At 46.1% G+C, this 25,013-nt stretch overlaps 1 protein-coding gene across 7 annotated transcripts in view; it reads left to right on the top strand.

The window, feature by feature from the left end:
- TANC2 (tetratricopeptide repeat, ankyrin repeat and coiled-coil containing 2) overlaps nucleotides 1-25,013 on the top strand; it is a 331,215-nt gene that overhangs the window by 220,506 nt on the left and 85,696 nt on the right. For all 7 annotated transcript variants that reach the window (XM_063354919.1, XM_063354924.1, XM_063354921.1 and 4 more), the window contains 2 exons: nucleotides 750-936; nucleotides 15,601-15,864. In XM_063354919.1, the coding sequence (XP_063210989.1) occupies nucleotides 750-936; nucleotides 15,601-15,864 (451 nt within the window). The remainder of the gene's footprint in view (nucleotides 1-749; nucleotides 937-15,600; nucleotides 15,865-25,013) is intronic.

Here is a 25,013-nt window from a genome sequence, read left to right as displayed (position 1 = left end):
TTCCAAAAGAACTTTTAAAACCCCATCTTTTTTGTGCTGCTGCATTTTTTTTTCTTTTATTTTGTTCATCCGTTGGAGAGTGCCATTTTCCCCATTATGTTTCTTTTTAAAAACTTTTATCTGGTGGGGAAAGCAGGCCTGGGCAGGGAATGAGGAGGGATTTCCAGCTTCCTCTTTGCAAGGGCGTAAAACCGTTGTTGTTTTTTCTTGAGTGGAGGAAGCGTTTACAGAGCAAAATCAAAATTGCAGCCCCGCGGAGGTTTCTGAGCAGGCGGAAATGGCCCAGAGGTCTTTGTAGGATTTCCTGGATGGGATGTTCCTTTGCCCTAAGTAAAGGTGAGGTCGTGCCGTGTACTCGCCACCCTGGAGACGCCACTGAAACACAGGCACAGGATCTACCTCATTTAATCATAGTTTTTCTTTGTGTTTTTTTTTTTACTTTCAGTTCAGTATTAACAAAATTGTCCAAGTTCATAATAAAGTATGGAATCAGGCTTTCAGTAAATACCACTTGATTTGTTTTCTGTGTTTCCTGTTGAACATGGAAGGTGGAATCTGTTGTCTTTGAGGAACGAAGTAGGAAACAGGCGCAGGGTCTCTGCGTTTCCCACAGGTGTGGGGTGGCGCTTTCCCTTTGACCAGTCAGGTGCTTTTTTAACATCCCCGTCCAAAGCAAATCCTCCAGCGCGAGCTATAGAAAGGCTTGGACAGGCTGTGGTGAGTGATGTGTTCCCGGTTGCCTTCCGCAGAGCTCGGCGGCGACGCAGCGCATCAGCCCCTGCTCCACGCTGACCAGCAGCACGGCCTCGCCGCCCGCCAGCAGCCCCTGCTCCACCCTCCCGCCCGTCACCGCCACCGGCACCCCCAAGGACTGCACCTACGGCCCCGTCACCAGCCCCACCTCCACGCTGGAGAGCAGGGACAGCGGTATCATAGGTGAGTGCTCGCCCTTCTCCTTCTCACCCTACTGCGAAGCCAGGTGGTCATCGGCCGCCTTGGTTTGACAAGCTTTATTTTTGTAATCTGTGCGCGTTCGCTGATTAACGGCACGGTTTTGCATTATTCGAGTTAACACTGCGGTGACCCTAGTGAATTGTACCCATCCATCTTCCATTCGTCGCAGGTAAAGCTACGGAGAGTTGGTCAAAATTGGGATGGAGGAGGTTGAGAAGTAAATTATTTGATCCAAAGTTTTGGAACTTGTTTAAATGGTGAAAGAGGAAGAGTTTTATCTTTCTTCTTTTATTTTTGCATTCCATCTTCAGCTTTTGGCTTCTTGCAATCTTTCTTCCCAGCACATTTTTGCCTCCTTTAATTCTAGTGAGGTTGTTGGCTTTTCCTCTGCCAAGTTCTTCTTTTGTTCCGTGTCCTCCCCTTTGGCTGCTGCCCATGCCCGTTGGTCAATGTGGAGATGCTGATTTAGAAAGACGTGAGCTTTTTGGTCCAGTAAGGGAGATGGGATGGTCTCAGTGCCAGGCGATGGTCGTTACTTGGGGCTGCCATCCCCTCCTGCTACCTCAAGTAATTTTAGAGGCATCTTTTTTTTCAGCGTTTTCCTTCCCTTAATGCCGCTCGGTTCGTAGCCACTCTTCTTTGATGTCAGAGGAAAGAGAACGGATGATGGCATCACGTTCGTAGTTCAAATATTGTTGGTTTATATTATTATAAATACAAACGACTGATTCCCTTCTGTGCCTCATGACTGTCACTGCCGCCTTATCAGGGACTCTGTGCCTCAAAAATGCCTCTTAAGCTCGGCCTTGGGCGGGAGCCGGATTAAGTGAACACAAATTTCAGTGAATTTCTGTAGCTGCTGTAGCAGGTTTTTCATTCGAGTGATCTGTAGGTTGCAAGCACAAAGGGTCTTGGGAAAAGAACGTACACAGATTAATTTCTGTTCCATAACTGTAAAGGCACAAGGGGAGAGAAGTATTGTCTCCGTACCATCGGGCAGGACGGTCCTCGCTTGGTTGTCCTTGCCACGTGTTTTATGTTGAGCGTTTCTCCAGCTAAGATTTTTCTTTGCCAACAGTTTATGCTGCGCTTAAAAAAAAAAAAAAAAAAAAAAAGAAAAAGAAAGGAAGGTTGGTAATTTAGGGAGGTTAATTTGGTACTAGTGATTAATATTTTCCTTGGCTGATCAGGAAACCTGGGTTTAGCGCAGCTCCTGTGTGCCACGGCAACCTTTGTAGCGCTTCTGCCTGCGTGATCTTAAAATGCAAATACGTAAGCTATTCTGAGCTGCGTGGCAAAGTAGGTTAATGAATTCTGGGAAAAGTCATTGCGGTATCCCACACCCTTCGTCCTCTGCTCGCAATGTCCCGCGATCGGAGCTTCACCCTGTCCTACAGCAGCCCCTTGGAGCCTGCTTGGGCCGGAGGATCTCGGTGAGTAGAAGCGGACACTCGATTCCAGCTGGGTCTCACCTCTGCCGGAGCTGGGAGTTGGGTCCAAGACTTGAACGAAGCCTGAAATGGAGCCGCAGAATCGATGAAAAAGCATGTCCTCTGCTTTTAGAGCTGCTCTTCCTAATGATATCTGTCGGTGCACGCTGTGCTGTCGGGTCGGGCTCGCCTGGCCGTGGTGGATGGTTGGCAGGTGCCAACCTGGAGGCGATGAAACCCTAGGTCCCCGTAGCTTGGTTTCACCTGGAGTTTCTTGTCCTGGCTTGGGAAAGGCAGAGGAGGAGCGGGTGGCCTTTGTGGCACACCTGTGTGCCAGAGGAGCGTCGGCGTCATCCCAATTCCTGACGTGATAAGGCACTGAAGCTCTTTGCTAAGACTTTTGCACCCATTCTTTTCTCAGTAGGTCTATAGCAGTTCATTTTTAAGTCTGAAACGTTTTCTTTCACCCCTCACAAGGAAGATTCCCTCGTAGAGGTTCTTCTGTTAGGAACTTAGATTTTCCCATGGAAACTTTGGAACATAACAGAAGGTGGCTTATCCCAAGGCTGTGTTAATGTATCCCAGATGGAAAAGTCATGCAAAAGTATGTTTGTGTGGAGTAGGGGAAGCACTTTCCAAGGTTTTCAAAAAGCAAGGCTTTCATCTGCTGGTGTTTGCACTCGAAGGAAAACAAGAGCCTCTTACTCCCCTTCTTTTCTCCCTCCTTTTACTTTGACAATAACATTTTCAACACCTTCTCATTCTGGCATTTGATGGAAGCTGGACAGCTGTAACAAATTGCGGGGAAAACGGTCTTCTCCAGTCACACTTTCCAGCAGCGAGAAAAATGGGGAGGTTTTCCGCTAAGTCTGTATTTCTATACCTCTGTTGGCTCCTGTGAGCGTGAGGTCGGCCGGAGCGAGGGGCGGCTGTTTCCCCGCGGGAGGTGGACGCGCACTTTGGTCATTGCCCTCCTGTTGGGATGGGAACTGGGTGTGCAACGATTCTGCAAGGTGCTCTCTGCGTGACAGCAATTCCCTAGAATTAGTTTCACTGCAGAACGGGGCAGGCAGATTGTCCCCGTGCAGGGACCAAAGCCACCCCGCGCCTTGCCCTCCCTCTTAGGGACACATCGGCTCCTTTGTTTCTGGAGGGTCAGGGATCTGGTTTCCCTTTCGGTTGCATTCCTCAATTATTGGATGCAGATCTTCTTGTATGCGTATCCCTTCCTCGGTTTGTTCTTTGCAAGGATGACTGTAACGACGTGGCTTTTGGCCTCAGCAGCTTCACGTGGACCCTCAAACATGTAAATCCGTTGGAGATTTCCTTGTCAAAATTACTTACGTTTTTGTGCCATTTCTATGTGTAGAGTAAGAGTAAACATTTCCCAAGGTGTTTTATGTTTCCTGAGTCACGGTCCTTCCTCCTCCTCCCAAATCAGGTGATTAGCTCCGGGAAGGTGTATTTTCATAGTAGCCAGCTCCAATGTATTTCCTATTCATCTTGATCAAAGTTACGGTTTTGGGAAGATCTCTTGATCTTTGCCACCTCTCAGCCCTGAGCGGCAACAAGCGTCACCTCCAAATCTCACAATCATGAATCACTGCTGAATTTCGTATTTTAAAAACACAGAGGCTTTAACGCCTGCCCTGGAAGGTCAACGTGCTATTTGTAAAATATTTTGGGAATTGGCAAAGGACGGAAAACAGTTAATCAAGGTGGGAAGCCGATCCTTACACCGTTATGCATAACTGCTTCTCTACATGTGTATTTTGCTTGGCATAAAATGTTTTTGTACATTAAGCTCATTTTACGTATCTACAGTGCTAGACACAGCTTTGATTTGTCGAAGTTAAATCAGAGCGTGTCTCTCTAGACTCCGAATTAACCGCGTTAAGAGCATCACTCTCCGCTGAGGTGTACGGAGCGGGCATTTTGGTGTTCTGATCTAGATGTAAAGGCCAAATTGGAAGCAGGCAGGTTTTCCCTCATGACTTCGTACTTTTGGAGTTATTCCCGTCCATTTGTGTGTCACCTCTTACATAATTTCAGTGATGAGGGAACAAGTGTGACCTGTCGCTAACCTGCCCAGCGCAGGGACTGTTCCATGCTTACTGAGGACTTCAATAAACGCAGGGTTAGAACAAAGCCATTATGAAATTTAAGATCCTCTAACAGTAAAGGGAAGTTGACTCGACTTGTGTTGAAAGGGTAACAAAAAACGTTACAAGGTCCAGATCTTCACATTCAGATGCTCTTATTTGTAAAAAGAAAAGACATGGGGAAGGGGGAGGAGGAGGAGGGAGGAGGTTGAGCCAAGAGGAGAGATAGGAGCAAGTCAGCCCTTTCTCCTGGAAGCCACTAAATCCCTTCCGCGTAGAACAGAATGGCTGGTGAAAATGCTGACCTGACTTTAACCTCTGAATAGCTTCCAGGATTTTTTTGGCTCTCACTGTGTAAAAGCAGCCAACTGTTAATGTTCAAAACCTGCTACTGAAAAGAAAACTGGTCAAAGAATCACGTGCTGCCTCGGGAGAACTTTGCGCTTCGCGTCCCCACAGAAGGGGACTGTAAAGTGTTGCTGCTTGAATGCAGCCGAATATAAGAAAATCTCCAGCAATCTTAGTGCAAGCCTGTAAAATAAAGCAGAAAGCATTTCTTGCCGGTATGTCAAGCTGCCCCGGTGCTTGCGATGCTCAAGCAGCACTTTTGTCATTTAGCAGCAGTCTCCCAAGGGTGTGAAAAGAACGACTGGTTTCCAGCTTGAATCTTCCTGCGGAAATTTACTCTGTAAATTCCTGCTGTAATTTACTCCGATATGGAACGGGGCCGCGCTTTTATTTAACGTGGAGTCCCGTGGTGATGGGCGCCGTGTTCCCCGCTTCATTGTTCGGGGGATTGTCTCGAGCAGGGCGATAGGTACGGTGTTAAAGCAGCTTAAAGGGAAAGCGGTGAGCTGCGTAAATCCCCTTGCCGCGGTGATGTAGGTTCGGTCTAATGCCGTGTGGAGCCCTGGCCTTCGCTTAGATTTTGGGGATTTTTACAACGAAGAACGCCATGTAAAGGACCCCCGTCCCCTCCTGGAGGTTACGGGCGTGTAGTTTTTTCACATTCTTTTCTTTTTTGCTGTTTTTTTACTCTTGACTCTTGAGCTTTTATTAAGCTGCCGCTTTCTACAGATTTCTGCGTTCGTGGGTTAAAAATAGGTTTGTTAATAAATTCCTCTAGAGCGCGTGCTAAGCAGGATAGATGCTGCTGACAATAAAACAAGATAGATTTGTTTGCAAGTTCAACTGCTTTGAGAAGGGAACAAAGAGCAGCTCGAAAGGCATACCAAGATAAATCTGACTCAGGTTAAATATTTTTGTGATCTTACAGCTGAAGCATTTGAATTCTGACATTCTCATCAGCGTTATGAAATGCTCTGTTAATAACGAATAAGATTTCTAAGAATTACAGACCTTATTTTAAATCTAGCCAGCTTCCATTTGGGCTCGTTCCCCAGAGGAGGAGCTCCCTGAAAAATGTCTCATGTTGATGAATAATGAGATTTTGTTCGCTAATGCACCTGCATGTTGCAGGTGACGGGGCTGACAGCTTGGAGGTGAGAAGGGAGGCTCTTAATCAGGCATCTCATCAGCTCTTGACCAAAACCAGTGGGGTCGCAGAATCCCACCCACACGGGGTACAAAAGGACACCATCTCTGAATCCCGCTTCAGTTCTTTCTCCAGTTCATTAGGGGAGGACAAATGAAGCAGAACGCAAACGCGTGCGTGCATGTGTGATTTGATCCGTGGTCAATGTCAGGGGTGAGAAACCATGAAGTCATGAAACTTCGTGGGGCCAGGCTCTTCTCAGTGGTGCCTGGGGACAGGACAAGGGGTAACGGGCACAAACTTGCCCCTGGGAAGTTCCATCTCAACAGGAGGAGGAACTTCTTTGCTGTGAGGGTGGCAGAGCCCTGGCACAGGCTGCCCAGAGAGGTGGGGGAGTCTCCGTCTCTGGAGACATTCCAACCCCGCCTGGCCGCGTTCCTGTGCCACCTGCTCTGGGTGACCCTGCTCTGGCCGGGGGTTGGAGGGGATGATCTCCAGAGGGCCCTTCCAGCCCTGGCCAGGCTGGGATTCTGTGAAACACCAGTTCTGCCTTCTCCCAGTTGGGCCACTGAGGTGTCAAGGGTTGGGTTTGTCACCAACATCTGGCCCTTAAATACTGGGTAGAGAATGGGTCGGCTACAGGTGTTTGTTACGTTACTCCTTAAAAAAAAGGAGAAAGAAGAGTGTTTAAAGCTGAAGGAAGCGGCACAGGACAGATGTTACATTCAAACTGTGAAATTTGCTTCAGTTTATGGTCCAGCTCGGTAGATGGCAAGAAAATGGAGTGAAAAATTGAAAGAAAGAATAAACTGAAAAGACAACTCAGAAGACAGCTAGAGGAAAATTCAGTGTTGTCAACTCCCACGGTGTTATTTTGGATACTGGGATAAGTGACTTCTCTGTAATGTTTTAGCTGTTGATGGCGTGAGATTAGATGGGACTCTCAGCTTTTATTTTAAGAGCAGCAAGATTTTAACCTTCAGGGTTATGAAAAGCTTCACAATGATCCAAGCTTGCCCAAAAAGTTAATGCCAAATATACAAATAGCTTCCCTCCCCTTGTGCGCACACCCCCACACATGTCTCCTTTCTGCTTTCTTGTTTAAATCTGATAATTTTAAACCCAGTTTCAAGACTGGTGGACTTAAAAAAAAGAAGAAAAATTGTCCTTGCTGGTGGTAAAGAAGGAAAAAATGGTGAACTGATGTTGGTGAGACGGGCAAAAATAAAGAAGCATCCGAAACGGTAAGAGGTGGATGAGGCAGAGAGGGCACTGAACCAAGACGGTGATGGGAGGTGATGTAGGGCTAAAGGGATGTGTGAGTGCAGAACCTGCATTTCTTCTGAAGTCTTAACAGCCCCATGGTTAAAATCCCATGGTTGCCTGTGGCTGAGACGTGCCGAGAGGTGGGGGTTTGTAGACGGGGTCGGTTTGGGCAAGGAAAGGAGCGTGTGGCTTATCGCAGAATCCCAGCCTGGCCAGGGTGGGAAGGGCCCTCTGGAGATCATCCCCTCCAACCCCCGGCCAGAGCAGGGTCACCCAGAGCAGGTGGCACAGGAACGCGGCCAGGCGGGGTTGGAATGTCTCCAGAGACGGAGACTCCCCCACCTCTCGGGGCAGCCTGTGCCAGGGCTCTGCCACCCTCACAGCAAAGAGGTTCCTCCTCCTGTTGAGATGGAACTTCCCAGGGGCAAGTTTGTGCCCGTTACCCCTTGTCCTGTCCCCGGGCACCACTGAGAAGAGCCTGGCCCCATCCTCCTGACACCCCCCTTGAAGTATTTATAAGCGTTGATACCATCCCCCCTCAGTTGTCTTTTTTCCAGAGTGAAGACTTCTGCAGCTCAGGAAGCCCATCTCCATGATCAGTGCATCCCTGTTGCAGAGCTGTTGCTCCAGGTGTGCGTGTGTGCGTTTGTAGGACGACAGCTTTAAATAATAGTACTTAGGAGCACGTGGGTGGTTTTACAATGCTTTGTTTAATCAGCCATCAAGATTGCTACCTCTGTATTAAGTTTGGAACCCTTTTAACAGCTCTGTCTCATGTTTACGATAGTGGACTGTGGTTAAAAACATTCATTACCTTGTTTCTGCCAGTGATAAACTGCAGTTTATAAACGCAGGCTTTGCGGCGCTGCTCTGTCCCCCGAGCAGGGTGTTTGCAGGGTTGTGCTCTGACGCCGGGAGTGTCTCGTGCTGTTGAAAATGCTCTTTTGCCCTTACGCCTCCCGCCTCCGGTCCCAGCAGCGCAGGTACGAGCCCTTCGAGGCATTTCATCCCGCGCTTCATCCCGCTTGTCAGCCGGGACAGCGGGGAATTCAGATTTAGAACAGAACGAATATAGGGTCAGCGTGATGCTGCCGTCAAGGTATTTTTCATTACGTTTCGAGACCTTTTGTGTGCTCACCGTGATTTATAATACCCCGAGGCTTGAAACAAAGTGGCTTTACCTGTTTAATCTCTGCCTTTTTACAGGATTGTTTATATGAATTAAGACAGTGATTTTTATTTTTTTCCCCCGTATTTGAGACCAGTGTTGTAAGAGAAGTTAAAGACACCAAGAGCGGTGTGGATTTTGACCTCAGGCCTTGAGCAGGGGCAGACCTTAAGATTTTGGGGGGTTTTTTGCATGGAGAAGCCTTAAACTCAGTGGCCGATGGTGTCAGCAGAGAATAATGTTCTTCTGAAAGCACCGGGTGCTCCAGGGGCTGGGGGGGCCTGGGTTGCACGTGAGCCCCCGAGGCTGCCGCCTTCCCCCAGGAAAGGTTTGGGCTTACGCTTTCTGCCTGCCAAATTCTTCTGTTTGGCAGCCGAGCTCCCCGGAGCGGTCTGGGGGGACACGGCTATATTTAGGTGTATCCTTTTTGCGACTGAGTTTATGAAGGCTTCTGTAGATTCGGGTAAAAAATTAATTTTACTCCTTGCCGACTCGCAGATGTTCGCTAGGGCATCTCTAATGCGATACGGCAAGTGGCGTTTGAGTCTGTTACTGGGGAGGAGTGAGACGAGGTCAACTCGCAGAGTTCGCACGAGTGTTTTTAAGTACCTAATTTCAGCGCAGCCTCTGATACCGTGCTGCAGTTATTTCTTTAAAGCAAGAAAATCCCTGTTTCCTACTCGAGACGTTATAAATCTTTACATACAATTAACGTTACAGCTGTTGGTCATCGAAAAGTGGTAACTGTAGAAAACTGCTTTCTGCTGCGGTTCCATCTGAAAGGTGAACGGAAAGGTTGACGTTTTCCAGGCATGGTCTCTGCCTGAGGGAGAGCTGGATGGGGTGGTAAAACCCCCTCGCGTGCGTGACTCGGGACAAGTACAGTCGAAAGCCTCATGCCCCAGGGCACGGGCCAGCTTGCAGCTACATGAGAAATAATATTTACTATCCTGTAAATACATGAAACTCTCCGAGAAGTGAAGGGTAGTACTGGCTGCAGTGACATCCACGATGCTGTCTTGGATGAACTGCTGCTTTCATACAGCTCTGGGTTGTTTTTTTTTTTTCCCCCTAAGAAATAAAAATATTTTAAAATATGTTATTTGCAAAAAGTTCTAATCAGAATGTTTCACCGAGGGAAGCGAGCCAAGTTTGAAAATGAAAGCTTGACGTAGGCAAGTCCTCTGCCAAGGCAAATGCAGGCGTGAAGCGTGAGGGCTAAAAGCAGGGTGAGATGGCAAAGTGACGCCGGCACCTGGAGCGTGTCCCCTTCTGCCATCAAAGGCCACGTGTCTTCCACGACGCCCAGGCTGCGCTGCTCGAAGCTGGTGCAGGTTGTGCGGTTACTGAGGCTGGGGTGGAATTCTTGTGGGAAGCGATGACGGCAAATCCGCGGAGGGGATTGCAAGGGGGCACGGCGCTGCCTGCGTCCCCTCCTCGGAGGGGCTTTCCCCCCTATTATTCATTAATGTGTTTTACAGCGCTCAGGTGCTGCGGATGCCTCAGATTCCGTCTGTGTTCGCATTAAATAGTGTGAGACTGCACGTTGGCTGAGACCGGAGATTACATATATATATAAAAAAATAAATATATATGTAATACATATTATAATATATATTACTTATATACATACATATACATATACCATATAATATATATGCAATATATGTATTATATATATGTATATATGTAATATATATTACATGTACAGCTCACACATGTAATATATATTATGTATATTATGTGTATATATACATATATAATGTATTATATATGTATATATGTAATATATATTACATGTATAGATCACGTGATATATGTTATGTATACTATGCGTACATATGTGTGTATATACATATATAATATATATTACACATATATAGTATGTGTATATGTATGTATATATGTAATATATTATAATCTATATTACATATATATTTATATATGTATGTATATATTATGTAGTGTATATATAATATACATTACATATATGTAATATATTTACAGATGTATAATATATATGTAATTATATTACATATACATGTAATATATTTGTAATATATATGTGATAATACTATATATAATATATATAAAGAAATACGCATCTATATTTATATACATGTGGTGTTACTGTAGGGGTGTAGGGAACCTCAGCTCTTTCTCCAGGGCTGTCAGGTTTCTCGTGCTCGGCGTGTGACTCGTGTGGTTGCTCCCGTCTTGCTCCGTCCCCTGCGATGATCCTCTCCGTGCCTCCACGAGGCAGTGACATCTCTTCTGCCCCCGACAGCCACCGACACGCGCCGTGGTCTGTGTCATCGCAGCCCACCAGGCACTGCAGTGTTCTGCTGTTTTTCACCGGGGTTACTCTTTCTGGCTGGATTCAGGGATGAAAAGAGCCTCACATAAAAGCGCATTCTCTCCGGGCATCGCTGCAGCCCTTCTCGCATCCCTGCGTGCTCCTGTCGTGGCGGCTTAACGTGTCCCATCACGTACTGCTGCGCTGGGTGTCGTCTGTTAGAGACCGTGGTTGAAAGATCTACCTCTCAGCAGATGGCTTAAGGCAAAAATTCCTGCTCTTTGATGGATTAGAGGTCATCAGTTTATCTTTCCCAAATTTAGAGCATGCTATCTGTTAAGAGGTTGCATTTTTTTGAGCTTTCAGTTAATTAAGTATCTTTGGGTTTAATAATCGTAGAATTATAGAATGGTTTGGGTTGGAAGGGACCTTCCTAGTTCCAGTCTCCCTGCTGTGAGCAGAGACACCTTCCACTACTAGACCAGGTTGCTCCAAGCCCCGTCCAACCTGGCCTTGAACCCTTCCAATGATGGGCAGCCACAGCTTCCCTGGGCAGCCTGAGCCTCACCCCCCCCATTGGAAAAAATTGATGGGACCCATAAGATATCTTCTGGCACTGTCTGAAGGACCATTTGTTTCTTTTCTAAACCTCGTATTACAAAAGGGTTAATTCTGTCATCTCCGCCAGTGTGACAGTTCCATTGTCATTGTCCAGTCTCCCGTGGCAGGGATGCTCTGAGCCCCCTCGGGGGTGGGGGTTCTCCTTTTCCTGAGGTGTGACACCCCTCATCCTGCAAACCCCGAGCGCGTCCCGCGAGCCAAGATGTTCCCAGTGATGAAAACCCTCAGATAGTGGGTTTCTGGCCTGCGGGTTAAGCCGAGTCCATGCGAGCTCCTGCAGCCGCTTTTAGCAGTGACACAGTTGAAAAAATGTCACGTAGAATCGGGCTCTGTGGGGGCTTTTCACCGTGGGGACCTCCTTTCCGCAGGTCGTCGGCTGGGTTAGCCGGAGTCATAGTTGGGAATTGCGGAGGTAGGAGAGCTCAAGGGACGAGCACAAAATACTTGTTTTGTGGGTTAGATGTTCAACCTAACCAAAGTAGTAATATCAGAAGGAATCTTACTGCGAGAGCCAATTTTTAGTATAATCTGATATTCTGGTGCTCTCATTGTGTATTTTTTATATATATAGAGATATATATATATAAATCTGCTTGCCAATAGAAGCACGGGCAGCGATGTCGTCGTGTTCGTTTGTAGCCGCGGTTGCCCATTTCAGTCGCCTTCTCTGCATCTGGATTAAGGCCCTGAATATTTTTAACACGTAGATATAATTTAGATATATTAATGATGCAACAGGAGTCCTGTTGTGACTGTGGGTAGGATTCATCCCCGGGGGGGGGGGGGGGGGCTTCATTCCCCAGGCAACCCCCCAAAGAGGTTATTGCTGCAAAGCACGGTTAATCGCCCGCGGGGGCCAACGCGTGCTGGGGAGCTGCATTCACACACCCGAAGCGTACGAGCACAGACCCTGGCCTGGAACACCCTCTGGAAAGTTCAGGGTATTGAATATGGCAAACTTGCAGAAAGAATGTTATTTTGCCGATTTCCTTCAGGTTGTGGGTATTGATGGGCTTGATCCTGTTGGGGACTGAGATAAAGTTCTTTCCGCCCAAGGAAAATGAGAATAGAATAGAGTAGAGTAGAATACAACATAATAAAATGTTTTCACTTGGAAGGGACCTACAACGGTCATCTAGTGAACATCGGAAGTTCCATCTCAACAGGAGGAGGAACTTCTTTGCTGTGAGGGTGGCAGAGCCCTGGCACAGGCTGCCCAGAGAGGTGGGGGAGTCTCCGTCTCTGGAGACATTCCAACCCCGCCTGGCCGCGTTCCTGTGCCACCTGCTCTGGGTGACCCTGCTCTGGCCGGGGGTTGGAGGGGATGATCTCCAGAGGGCCCTTCCCACCCCGGCCAGGCTGGGATTCTGGGATTCTGTAACTGCTTGACCCCTTCAGGGCTGACCAGACCTTTGCGCTTCCTTTGTATCCAAGCACTACCAACTTTTTAGCCCTGGGTATCGGGCTGCATCAGCCTCCCTTGGTGCAGGTGATGGGATTGTTCTGAAATTAGATGTTGCTTTCTCGAATTTTGACTGCGAAGTTGTAATTCCGGAGCATCTCTCTGGGTGGGTAAGCTTTAGTTCCCCCGGAGCCGTGCTCTGCGCGCCGATTCGTGTTGCTGGCTCGTAGCTGGCCTGACGCTTTTGCCTTTTAAATAAAGTCAAAATTGGTTTGGTTTAAAATAGCTCATAGGAGAGATTAAGTCCATGGAGCAATCGCTTCCAGCCTGTGCAGCAGTACTTATATCATTCAGGGCTGTTCAGAAGGTAAATTAATCCGCAGGGAACAATCCTAAATACCTGATTCAGTGAAGAGTTTGCACATAAAACAGCTTTAGTGTAAAACAGTGAAAATTATGTTTAAAATGAACACAAATTGACAATTAAAAAAAGGGCCAGCAGGATTTATTAGCTCTTTCTTCTCTTTTTGTTGCTTCGTTTAGAGAAAACTTATTTTGACACATAGTTATTTCGGTTTTCCCCAGTTTGCTGTACGGGAAGATGACTGATTGCAGCTGCTGATGTGTTTCAACAAAGATTAATTAGATACACTGAGATAGGTTTTTAAAATTGATGATTTTTAATGGATCAATGGATTATTTTTTTCTCTAAATAGGCAACGTTGTATGCCTGGCACTGCAGACCCCGACTTTGAAATGGAGATTTTTCTAGAAAACCATTTCAAACGTATTTCTCAATATTTAGCGATTTGAAGGAGCAAGAGAAGCCTGTGAACATCTGTTTCTTGTTTTTATCTTATTTTCCAGTGCTAAGGTGTAAGTGTGTTTACCTGACAGCAAACCTATGTTTAAATGCCAACAAGCGAATGCTGCTTCTTAGCAGTTGCGTGTGTTGGTTTTAAATTTCAAAATATGTTACAAACAACTAAAGTTTGGAACTCTTGATGAGATACGAAGATACTGATCCCACTGCACGGCTGAGAAACCCAATACTGAGAAATAAACCGACAGAAATAGGGGTGAAGGTCGAAGCTGCGTGGTCGGGATGGAACAGGCGCAGTAAGAATTACGGGTCTTGATTTTTAATTTTTTTTTAAATGATGATTTTGTAATTTTAGAGGTAACAGTTAATTGTAGTTCCTATTATAATGTCACTTAACATGCGTAATTAAGCTTGGCACCTGGGTGAGCAGAGCCGTCCCGAGCCCCTGGGTTGGAAAGTCATCACTTGCCTATTTTGTCAGGTCTGTCTGGGTATTTCGGAGAATTTAAACGGAATGCCTAATGTTAGGCAGGGAAATCATTCCTGTATTCAACATGTAAACAACAGGCTAAAATATGTAATTCTGCTCTTCTGGATGCATTTAGAGAACCAAATGAAATAACCCTTCCCCATTTGCAGTTAAACTGCGTCTTCCTTTAGGTGCTCTTTGGATGAAACTTCTTCTCTAGGCGGCTTTCTTTTACAGCTTGGCATAGAAAAAGCATATGAGTCTGCGGAGTAGTTTACTATTTGTGTTTATTGATATAAAAATAAATGCTGCGTTGTTTGTTACCGAGGCAGCATCTCCCTTGGTTTGGGAATTGGCTTTCGGGAAGGCAAGGAGGCTGCGGAGACGTTACAGGGGGATTTGTGCCGCCAGCAAGGAACGGTAGGTCCACGCTGTTCTGTCCAGGGACAGATGGCACAGAAATTAGCAGAGAATTTGGACTGGGAAAGGTATTTACCCCCGATAAGGGAAAATGACGGATTTCAGTGGATTTAGCAAGTAGATCTATGAGCACAGGGCATGTCTGTCGCTTCAAAATATTCAGGATCGAGTTGAATTTCAGGGCTTGGAACAGCAGTGGAAATGTGCGTGGTTGGGGCGATGAGAGGGTAATGAAATCTGGTTTGTCATTTCTTTTTTTTTTCTTTTCTCTTTTTTTCTTTTTTTGCCCCCTAAGTTAGGGAGCAGGCAAGTTTGTCACACTCAAGAGAAGCTGTTCTGGGTGTTGGGACCTTCTCCCAATACCTGAGAGGTTGGCATATGACCTTGAACGAATGTGTGCGAGACTGAAGATGAAAGGAAAATCAAAAGCCCGAAGGGAGGTACGGCCAGGGATAATGGCACCGGCCTCCAGAGGAGAAAATACCAGTGGGGAGAAGATGTTAGTGGGGGGGATGAGTAGAGTATTGTCCCTTCCCAATGTGAAAGTCAATACAGCAACAACCCCGACCTGTGAAATGAAATGAGATAAGTGAAAATGTGTGGATTACAGTTAAAGCTTCGTAAAAACCTGCCGTCACTCACATGAGATATTGGGTTCCGCTTCTGAACCAAACTAATCCACGGGAGCTGGTTGTTCGCGTGCGTCGGGGGGGGCTTTCGGCGCCGATGGCATTTCGGCATCGACATTGCAAGGTTATGAACTTCTACGAACGTTCCCTGAAAAGGTGGTAACTGCCACGCAAATTAAAAGATATGGGAAGCACTGAAAATGTTTTTTCCTTAATAATTTCTGCTCTTTCTCGAATTGCGTATTCGAATACAATGCTGCACATAATTATTAATGCTCTTTGTGATTACAAATGGCTTTTAACAGTATGAGCCAAAACACTGTAGCCTAAATGTTCTTTTAGAAGGAGTAAGCAGAAACAGTATCATTAAACTAAATTCCATAATCTCTGATTTATGTGAATGTGGAAAATATGATGCACATCATTTCTGGCTCTTGCATTGCACAAGCCGGTGTAGAGCAGCCTGTGTGCGAGCAATTCTTCCTCCGTTACTCATTTTGTTTATCATTTCTTCCTTTGTCAAAGCCACTTTGACAAGCTACTCGGAAAATGTGGAACGCACCAAGTATGGAGGGGAGAGCAGTAAAGAACTTGGATCCGGAGGAAACCTGAAACCTTGGCAGTCCCAGAAGTCCAGCATGGACTCCTGCTTGTACCGCGTGGATGAGAACATGACGGCTTCCACCTACAGCCTCAACAAGATCCCGGAGAGGAACCTGGAGACCGTCTTGTCCCAGTCAGTCCAGTCCATTCCTCTTTACCTTATGCCGCGGCCAAATTCAGTAGCAGGTAAGAAATCAACACTTTTGCCTTTAGGTGAGAGCGAGACACAGTCCATGCGTGTCACAGCCGTTTCCATGTTCTCATTATCCGAAGAGAGTTCTCTTTTCTGTAGTCATCATCATTAAATGTGACAAAATTGTCTTTTCATTTGATTTACCACTTCTAAATGGAAAATTCCTGTGGGGAAAACTGGTTTTGATGGTGTTTAATGGTTATTTCAGCAGTCTGTGGGCGCTCTTTTTACAAAACTGTACAACTGTAAGATTATTGGAGAATACTTTTTTTTTTAAAAAAAAAGAAAGAGATTCTTTGCTATCGTTACGATGCAGATAATGTCGGGTTTAAGGTACCATGTAATTCCAAGGCATCATAGCCGTTTCTACTGTTTCAAAGGATTCGTTATAACTGAAATGGAGTGTCTGATCTTCTCTGAAAGATCTTAAGGACTTTGGAGTTTGGAGAATTACGATGCTTCCTCTGGGCAGAGAAGTTGCTCTTGGTGCACTTTGCCCTGGCCGTCGCAGCACACGGGTGTCCACGCGCTGCTTTGGCTTTCGCAGCATCTGGGGTTTGCGAATTAATGATTGAAATGTTTTGTTTTGGCGTAACATCACCGTTTCCTTCATTTAATTTCATGTCTGCTGTTCGAAAGATTCCTGAATGATGCTGTGACGTGTCTTACCCTGCTGAGTTTCCCCCTGAAGTTGGTAGCGGCAGGGCAGAAACAAGAGGGAGGATTAAAAAATATTACAGCTTTGCTGAAAAGCTGCTTGCCTGGAATTATTCTCCTTTGCTTTGCTGCCCTGTATTTTTTTTCTGGCTGGGTAACTTCTCTGGGGTTAAATGTCGTGTGGAGGTGGTCTGTCTGTACGGACACATGGAGAAATGCAGTCTTTGTCTTTCTGGAGAGCCCCTGCAGGATTCCCCCCGCAGCCGGCTCCGGAGAGCGCGGACTGGGATATTGGCTCTTCAAACAGCATCTCTGGGCAGCCCGGGCCGCGTTGCGTAACTACATCAGATTTCCTTTTTAATCCCACTTTGGACAGTCACGGGCCTAAAAGCAATGTAGAAACGAGATTTTGTAGATGCGAAAATCTGGGTGCCCTGAGCATGGAGGTGCCGCCACGGCGTGCTCCGTGCATCTGAGAGACTAAACGCCCGGGATGCCAGAATGGAAAGAGGGGATGGGAAAAGAGTGGGAAACTCCGCTTGCGCAGCCTCGCTGCTTTAGGTTCCTTTCTCATAAATACTGCGTAAACACCTCCCGGAGAAATCAGGGCAGGCCAGGTACCATAGGGTTAAATACGTGTGTGTGTCTCGGTGTGATTGGCCTGGGGAGTCGCGTGCCTGGTGCCTTTAGAGACAAATCCTGTTTCAAGAGAAAACTACCTAGCAGGGTTCGGGAACACCTTTTCCTTCCGGCTGGTTTTGTTTTGTGGGGATTTTGCTGCTTTTAAGTAGTATGTCCGCTAACACACTTCATATCCCAGGATAAATCGTTGTGATAGTAACTAAGGACAAGAACACAAGATTTGGCTTGACCTTTTATCATCCAGTGCTGACATGTTACCTCCTGTAAGTTCATTGCACCAGAAAATGGTGTTTTCTAGGTAACAGATTAGTATGGTTTTTTTCCCCAGACCGGTTAACCCTCGTGGTCTGTGTACTTGAATGATGGGAGAGGGAACCCAGATGTAGTTTCATGGTTGATTTTGGTCTATCTGGAAAATGTGCCGTTGCCCAAAGAGTTAATCCTGTGCCGTCTGCCAACTCCACGTCCTTGCACCAGCGCTACGCGTTGGGTAGCCGGTTGATAAAGCAGACCAATAGACTAATCCCCATGAAAATTAACCTGCCAGAAAACACGTGTATTAATTCTGAGCCACAAGTTCGATAGTTTGGAGGCAAAGCGTGGCTGGGAGCGGGGCGGAAAGCTGCCATTCTTTTAGTGGTATTCCACATCTGAAGGTAATCATGAAACCACACGTTTGCTAAAACAGACTGTTCTTCTCTTTTTTTTTTTTTTCAAAGCAGCAGAATTGATATACAACCAGTCTATTCTTGGGAACCAAAGCATGGCAGCGCTTACACCTTGTGGCTTTTTTTTTTTCTTTTTTCTTCTTTTTTTTTTTTAAGATTCTCCCTGAATATCTTCCAAAACGGCACAAAAATGTTCTTTCTTGCAGCAGGCTTACAAACAGCCCTCACTGCCCTGTGACGCAGCCCTTCGCTCACCCGACGGCTTACAACTGGAAGCGGTTCTTCCAACACCTGTTGATCTCGTCTTGCGCTTCGTTGCGTAATATTTCTTCAGAAATAGTTAAAAGCACTTTTTTGGGGAAATAGTTCTCTTGGGGAAAAAAAAAAAAAGAAAAAAACAACCCAACCGACAACACTGCAGGCTCTCGTGTCCCGTAAAATGCCAAAGTGGGATGTCAGATTTGGTAGAGCACGTCTGGGTCTTGGCAAATGGTTGGGATGCCTGGGTTACCCTCTATGGCATAGGAGGTTCTTTAAAAGCCCGGCTGCGGGAGCAGACAGAGCGTGTCTTTCCCGTGGGCTCGGTGGGAGCACATATGGTGAGCCGTACCCAGTGCCTTCCTGCACGGAGGACAGACGCCGGCCGGCAATTTTCTGGTATTTAGTCGGAAGCAGCTGTGAAGGGCAGCGAGAACGGCAAAACCCTGACTGGGAAGAGAAAGGGGAGCTGGGCTGCAGAAGGGACGGAGCAAATGATCCCTCGTGCAGTGGCAGGAGAACTTAAAGGTCTCCCCCTCCGGGTCACACGTAACTTGCAGACAACAGGCTGCTCACAGCTCGGCTGCGAGGTAAAGCACTAATCATAAATTAGAAGAAAATTAAGCAAAATGTGAGCATAGTCACTATGCACTAACACCGTGTTTGAGGAGGAAAAAAATAAAGGAAATTCAGGGACCGGAGCTGCTGGTTCTTTTCTCCTAATTTCCCACATTAACAGCTCTCAGTTATGTTTAAATTAGTGCCAGCCCCCCCTTGAAAGTCAGCGGGGGCAGCTCAGGTGCTGAGTCCATTCCACCTTCGAATTTCATCAAGCCTTTTCAAAGCTAAAAATGCAATTCAGCTCCTGAAATTGGTTTCGTGCCCCGTTCGCGGACTGTCTTTATAAATGCAGCGAGGAGCCCGGCCTGGCTCCGTATTGTCTTCTTTGTCTTTTGATATAGAAAAGGTATTTTTGATCTCCGTAGGGAATCTTTTAAAGACCTTACTGAGTTAGCATTTCTCGTGCACATTTTTTTCTCGCAGGGTGGGGGAGCTGAATATTCTTTCAGCATTTTTTAGTTATGTCTCTCTGGAATTCCGAGGGTTTTTAACAATCTGAAGATTTTTTTTTTTTTATATTTTCTAGCTCATACTATTTCTGCCATTTTACTTATAAAGTCCCTATCGGTTCAAAAAGGGAAGTGGTTCCCTCCACGTATTCCTCTTACCTTTGGAGGGAACACTCGTTGCCACAGCGCAGCCTGAGAGATTGAGATTTTTGTCAGCTGAACTGCATAAACCCAGCTGGAACGAAGGGGTTTTAGAGCTTTTTATCTTGACAACTGCACCATATCCCACTCCAGGTAGACGCAAGGAACCGGGAGCCCTTCGTGGATGTTGGCCTCGATTTCTCATAGTCTCTCGGAAATGGAGATTTACCTGGCTTTACCGAAGATTTTTAATGTTGCGCATATGGCAGCTTGTAATTTTACCAAAGTTACGCTGTTTGAATTCAAAGTTTTAAGGTCAGACGGATGAATTTTCTGAAGAGCTTTAGCATAACTCTTCAGCCACTTCGGACAGGAAAATAAGGGGAAAATGCGATGTTTCGCTGGAGCTAAATTCTGTACTCGCCACATTTGAGAGGTCCCAACACCTCCGCATGGGCACAGCCGCGTTTCCCTGCTGTTATGCTGCTTTCGTTAAACCCCTCTTGAGGCCCTAAATTGGAGTAAATTCTTGTAATCTTACTGACCTCGGTGATCTGAGACAACTTCATTTACATGATGATCATATTATTGGGGAAAGAGTTGTAAAAATCTAGTTTATACTTACACTTATTTAAAAACTCGCTCTATTGTGCTAAACTCCATCCCCAACTATGTAAAACGGAGCGTATTATCAGATTAGAACCGCAATCAGTCATGTTGACATTTCAGGATTTTAGAGTAGTACTTTAAATAATTTGCACCCGGGGAAGTGATTCTATTTTCTGTTAACCTCAATGGTGCAACTCAAATCCATTAACGCACGTTTTCCTTTCGTTTAACCAATGCTGCGTTATACTGGATTAATGTAATGGGGGGAGACACCCACAAAAAGGCAGATTAAAAATTCTCTTAGTTCTAATTAAGCAAATTCCCTTCCTACGTAGCCAAGACAAGGGTTGGGAGGTACGCGTTACCTCTCCTGACCGCGGCTTTTTCAGCACAAGGAAACGTTGCTTCATTCTTCCAGTATTAGCAGCAATTTTTCTTGCTGGGTGGCATTCAGAAAGCGTAACCCGGTAATCACCAGTTCCAACTGAAACCCCAAATCTTGAAGCTTTAAAAAACAAAACCAAACAGAAAGGCAGGAAATGGAAAGGAAGAACGCATTGGAGTCAAGGTGATGAGTGTCCATGTTAGGGATGATGATATGGAAAAATCTCTGTGTTTCACCAACACGCCCACAGCCGTGCGTCCACCGGCCGTAATGCTGGCCTGATGCGCACCTAGGGCACCGACGGTAGCACCGAAGTACCAAAAAAGCAATTAAAATGCCCTTTTTCATTGCATTTACCTGTTCTGCAGTCATTTGGGTGACAGTTTCGGGAGAAGAGTCAGGAGTTGGTAGGAAAATTCTTTCCAAAAAAACCCCCCAAAAGTTAAAAAAAAAAAAGAAAAGTGATCTTTGCTTCTGTGTGGTGCGGAACTTTTGAGCTGTTGGGAGAGATGGTGTGTGCTTCGAAATGAGAGGGCTGCAGTTTTTGAGAGGTTATGATCCAAGAGAAAACCCTATGAAAATAATCTCGGGTCTTCCAGTAATTCTTCAAAACTGGCTTTTACAGTTCAGCGCCGTATGAATCCCTTCGCTTTGCTGTTTTATTTTTCCCGGGAACCGAAAGCTTCGACTATGTTTTCTTCCTACCCCACCCCAGGCAAACACGCACAATAATTCGGTTTATATACTTCAACATTTTTCGTCCCAACGGTCAGAAGAGGCTTGGCACGGGAGTTGGGCATTCAGATCTTTTGAATGAAGCCGGATTTCTTAGGAAAGGTCGCATTTCGTGTAGACAATGAACGCCTCGTCCTATTTCCATTACCCGTGAAATGGAACATGAAATCTTGTGTTATTTAGACCACATGCATGGTTTATAGGGTCTGTTTAAATGTTAATAGAGAATTAAAAGGCCTTTATATAATACCAGCTCCTCTCTTTTTCCTCCTGGAGAATATGAAATAGCAGCCAATATATTATTAGTTATTAACTTTACATTCTTTACCCATTAGAAGAGTATGTCTTTGAAGGTGAAGGCAGGATTTGCATAATTGCCTATAAATTATGTCTTTTTGGGGGACAGCGAGCAGTGGTTTATCTCAGGGAGCATCCTGTGTCCCGGTATCTGGCAGCTGGTCCTCTGAGGCTGTTTCTGGCAGAGATCTGAGTGTCTGGCGGACTTTGCCTACCTCTGGTGCACCGCACAAGGGAAAAAACCAAGCTAATAGTACAAGAAAGGTTCTAAAATGTGAGTTGAAAAGTGCGATGCTCAGAAAAGCGAACGCCTCTCTCTCTGCAGGTCAGAAAAACGCACAGTCAGGTGGCGGTATTTGAGCAGGTGATGAAAGTGATTGGAAGAAAGTGGTCATAAAAATGGGTTTCATATGAAATATGTTTGGATTTCCCTCTGTCCCGTGGTTGCCCTGGAAGAGTCCAGGAAAGGTCATGTAAAGGGGCGAGAGGGGTCGATGCGGTGCAGGGTCACCAACCTGGGCGACGGGTCACTGCAGTGAGAGCCCTTGGGGGCCACGCGGGGGGAAGCAGAGCAGCAGCTTTTTAAGAATACCTTCAACTCTGCCCCGGGGAAGAGAACCGATACGAAAATAGCACGGAGGGAAACGTGGCGTTAAATGAACCGCACTGCAACGGGGGGAAGGGAAGCTCTAACGAGATCTGCCGTGGAGCACGTGCTTCTCCGCCAGCCCTGCAATGGGCGGTAACAACAATTTCCGCCTCTTTCCTTTTTTTGCTTTCATTATGAGGTATGGATAAACTTGGAATGAGATGCAGCTCTTCATATGAATTATCCCAAGGAGGGAGACGAAATGAAGATGCTTCGGATAAACCCCAAAACTTAGCGTTGTCCTGTTTGTGGTTGGCTGTTTCTTGATAACTGAGACCAGGTGCCCGGCCAAAAATTAAGTCTTTAAATCTGAAGCATGTTTATTAATACAGCTGTAAGCAATCCGATTTTGGGGTACATGGAGAATTCCTTGTAATAATGCAGTCTGGTCCGTTCATCAGTCATGGCAAGCTGAAGCCGTTGACTGGGATGGGAGCAGGATCCCCCCCTTGTCCCCGTGTCCCCCAGGAGACGTGGCGGCAGAGCCCACCCCCTCCTTGCACTGCCAAACCCCAGTTTCCAGTCAGGTCCGTTTGTGTTTGTTGTTCAAACAGCGCATTGAAACTGAATTATCTTCCACTATTTGTTTGCCATTTCCTTGGGAGATTTGTGCTGGCGGTATGCAAATATTATTTTTGAGGAGGTACTTTTTTTTTCTCCCTTGTGTTTTATCTGCAGCCACCGTGTCTTATTGCGTAGGATCAGGTTCAGAATTGAGGGGAAGCTTTCAACCGTTTTGTGTTATATTTTCTAAGATAAATTAGTCTTGCATAATTTTTGAAGTACTGAAGGATATTCTCGGGGAAAAATTACTTCTGGTTCCTCTGGCCTTAGATCTCTTTCATTATTCCTCCGTTCTCAATCAGGAAGATAAATCTCGGTTCATCAGCCCGAGAAACGGCCGGATAGTTGTACCGACAATTGCAAAAATAACCCGTGGCAAAATGTGAAATGAATCTGGCAGCTCGCGCTGACTGCAGGACACCATGTAGGAGTCGCCTTGGTTGCGGCTGTAGAAGGTGATGATGATGATGAAGGTGGGAAGAGAGCCAGGCGTTGGGTTGCTGAGGAGTAACTCCTCGCTTCTTGTAGGACCGACAATAAATGGGGCCACTGGCCATCGTCCTGCTCTTCTCTGGCAGCGCACAAAGTCCACCCCTGCAGAACATTTGGGATGGCAGCCGGCTGCTCGTTTCCCAGACAGGACGGAGGTGGAACTGCAGACTCTTCAAAGAAATGAAAGAAAAATAAAAGGCGTCGGCAGGGTTGCAGTTCGTCCCAGGAAACAAAACAATTCTTCTTCCAGGAGGCTGCATGCGTGTTGTAGGGACTCGAAAAATGTTCAGCAATTAATGCCATCGGGACGCCGTCGGAACGGCCGGGTCGTTGTGCCTTTGCCGTTTGCTGGTTTGGAGCAAGCAGAGTTGAGCGTCTTTTCTTGCTTTGTAATAAAAGACCGAGTGCTGTCCCTCTGTAGACCCCAGTTATTGGGGGAGTGTGAAGAACATCTCCCAGGCTTCATTCTGGTCTTGCTGACCAAAACCCATCTTACATAATTAATGCAATTTTGAAAGATTGTTCAGCCCTTTGCATTAGAAAAGCTTTTTAATTACACAACTCGGCAAGTGCTGGCAAAATTACGTTCCTTGGAACCTATCATGAGTCCCACGACCATGAAGTTTCCGTGAAGGGTTGCCTGAAGGAACCCTCCTTCCAGCTGCTAGCTGGGGTGGACGCGGTCTAGAAACCACTTTCAAAGGATGTCTCCAGAGTCCGTCTGGGCATTAACATCTGCGGTGACCAGTTGTCCATCACTTGGGCTCCAAAAATCTTGGCTTTCATGTTGAAAACCTTTCCCTGCATAAAGTAAGTCGGAGAATCCTGCAGCCCGTAAGAAGGCAGTAAGGAGGAGATGGGACTGATGTGAATGAGGCACTCGGCTCTTTATCTATTAATTGTGGCTTTTATGTAAAAGATGAAATATCACAGGACTCCATTCATCAGGAGCTATTATAAAAGCTGGTTTTGAGGACTTAAGGAGAAAAAAAAAAAGAGAAAAGACCCCCAACAAAAGCCCTTAACGGCAGCCTTCTCGGAAGAAAAAAGCAGAACTGCCAGTATGGCAAAGTAAAGAAGATCCCTGTGCTGGTTTTCAGCCTCCATTGAAAGCAGGCGATGTGTTGAGCGGGGAGACGCCGTGCTGGGCCAGAGCAGCCGAGAGAGTTTGAAAAACTGGGCTTCAAAACCTGGGCGTGCTCCCCCCGCGGGTCTCTTCATCGAGTTTTTATCCGCAAAGTTCTAAATGAAGACGATTAGCGCGGATGTAAGAACACTGCGCGCTGGCGGGGAGCTGCCGCTAGTCGATGCTTCCGAAACAGTCAACTAAAACAAGTCACGTACGGTTTGAGGGTCACACGCGGTTTGGGCAGTAGGGGTTGCGTACGGCGGATGATCTGCGCCTCTTCGGGATAACAACGGGGCGTTTAAAATCCTGTGCAATTAACAGGAGCAGCCTGTTGCCCCGGAGCATTGCAGGGCTTGCTTCTTGGGCACGCAGCGTGTCCCTCGCACAGTGTTTTCTCGCTGCGCACAGGATCGGCTTCTATCAGGGTGTTTTCCTGAGGAGTGAAGTAAAAAACAAATTGGCTAATGATCATATTGTAAAACTAATTCTCCATTCAAGGACTAATGTGAATTTTCAAAAAAAAAAAAAAAAAAAAATTATTTTAGTTTTTTGTTGATGAGTAATTAGGGAGGAAATAATTTGGGGGCTTAACTGTTGTTATATAAATTGGAAAAATGAGCTTTTAGCAGTTCGTTGCTCCATTGAATCATCTTCTATAAAGAAATGAAATTACCATCAAGAATAATGTTTCTGGTCATCCTTGATGGCTCTGGTTGTGCTTGATAGAATTAAAACGGGACTGGAGCAGGACCCGGTATGGAATTTAGAGGGAGGAAATGTTGTCCTTCAGCAGCTGATAGATATATATAGATATAGATATAGACACAGGCACACGCTCTCCTATAC

Source organism: Chroicocephalus ridibundus, chromosome 17 (genome assembly GCF_963924245.1).
Source record: "Chroicocephalus ridibundus chromosome 17, bChrRid1.1, whole genome shotgun sequence".
NCBI classification, from domain to species: Eukaryota; Metazoa; Chordata; class Aves; order Charadriiformes; family Laridae; genus Chroicocephalus; species Chroicocephalus ridibundus.
The sequence above is the reverse complement of the archived record's forward strand: the minus strand, read 5'-3'. Positions and strand labels throughout refer to the sequence as shown.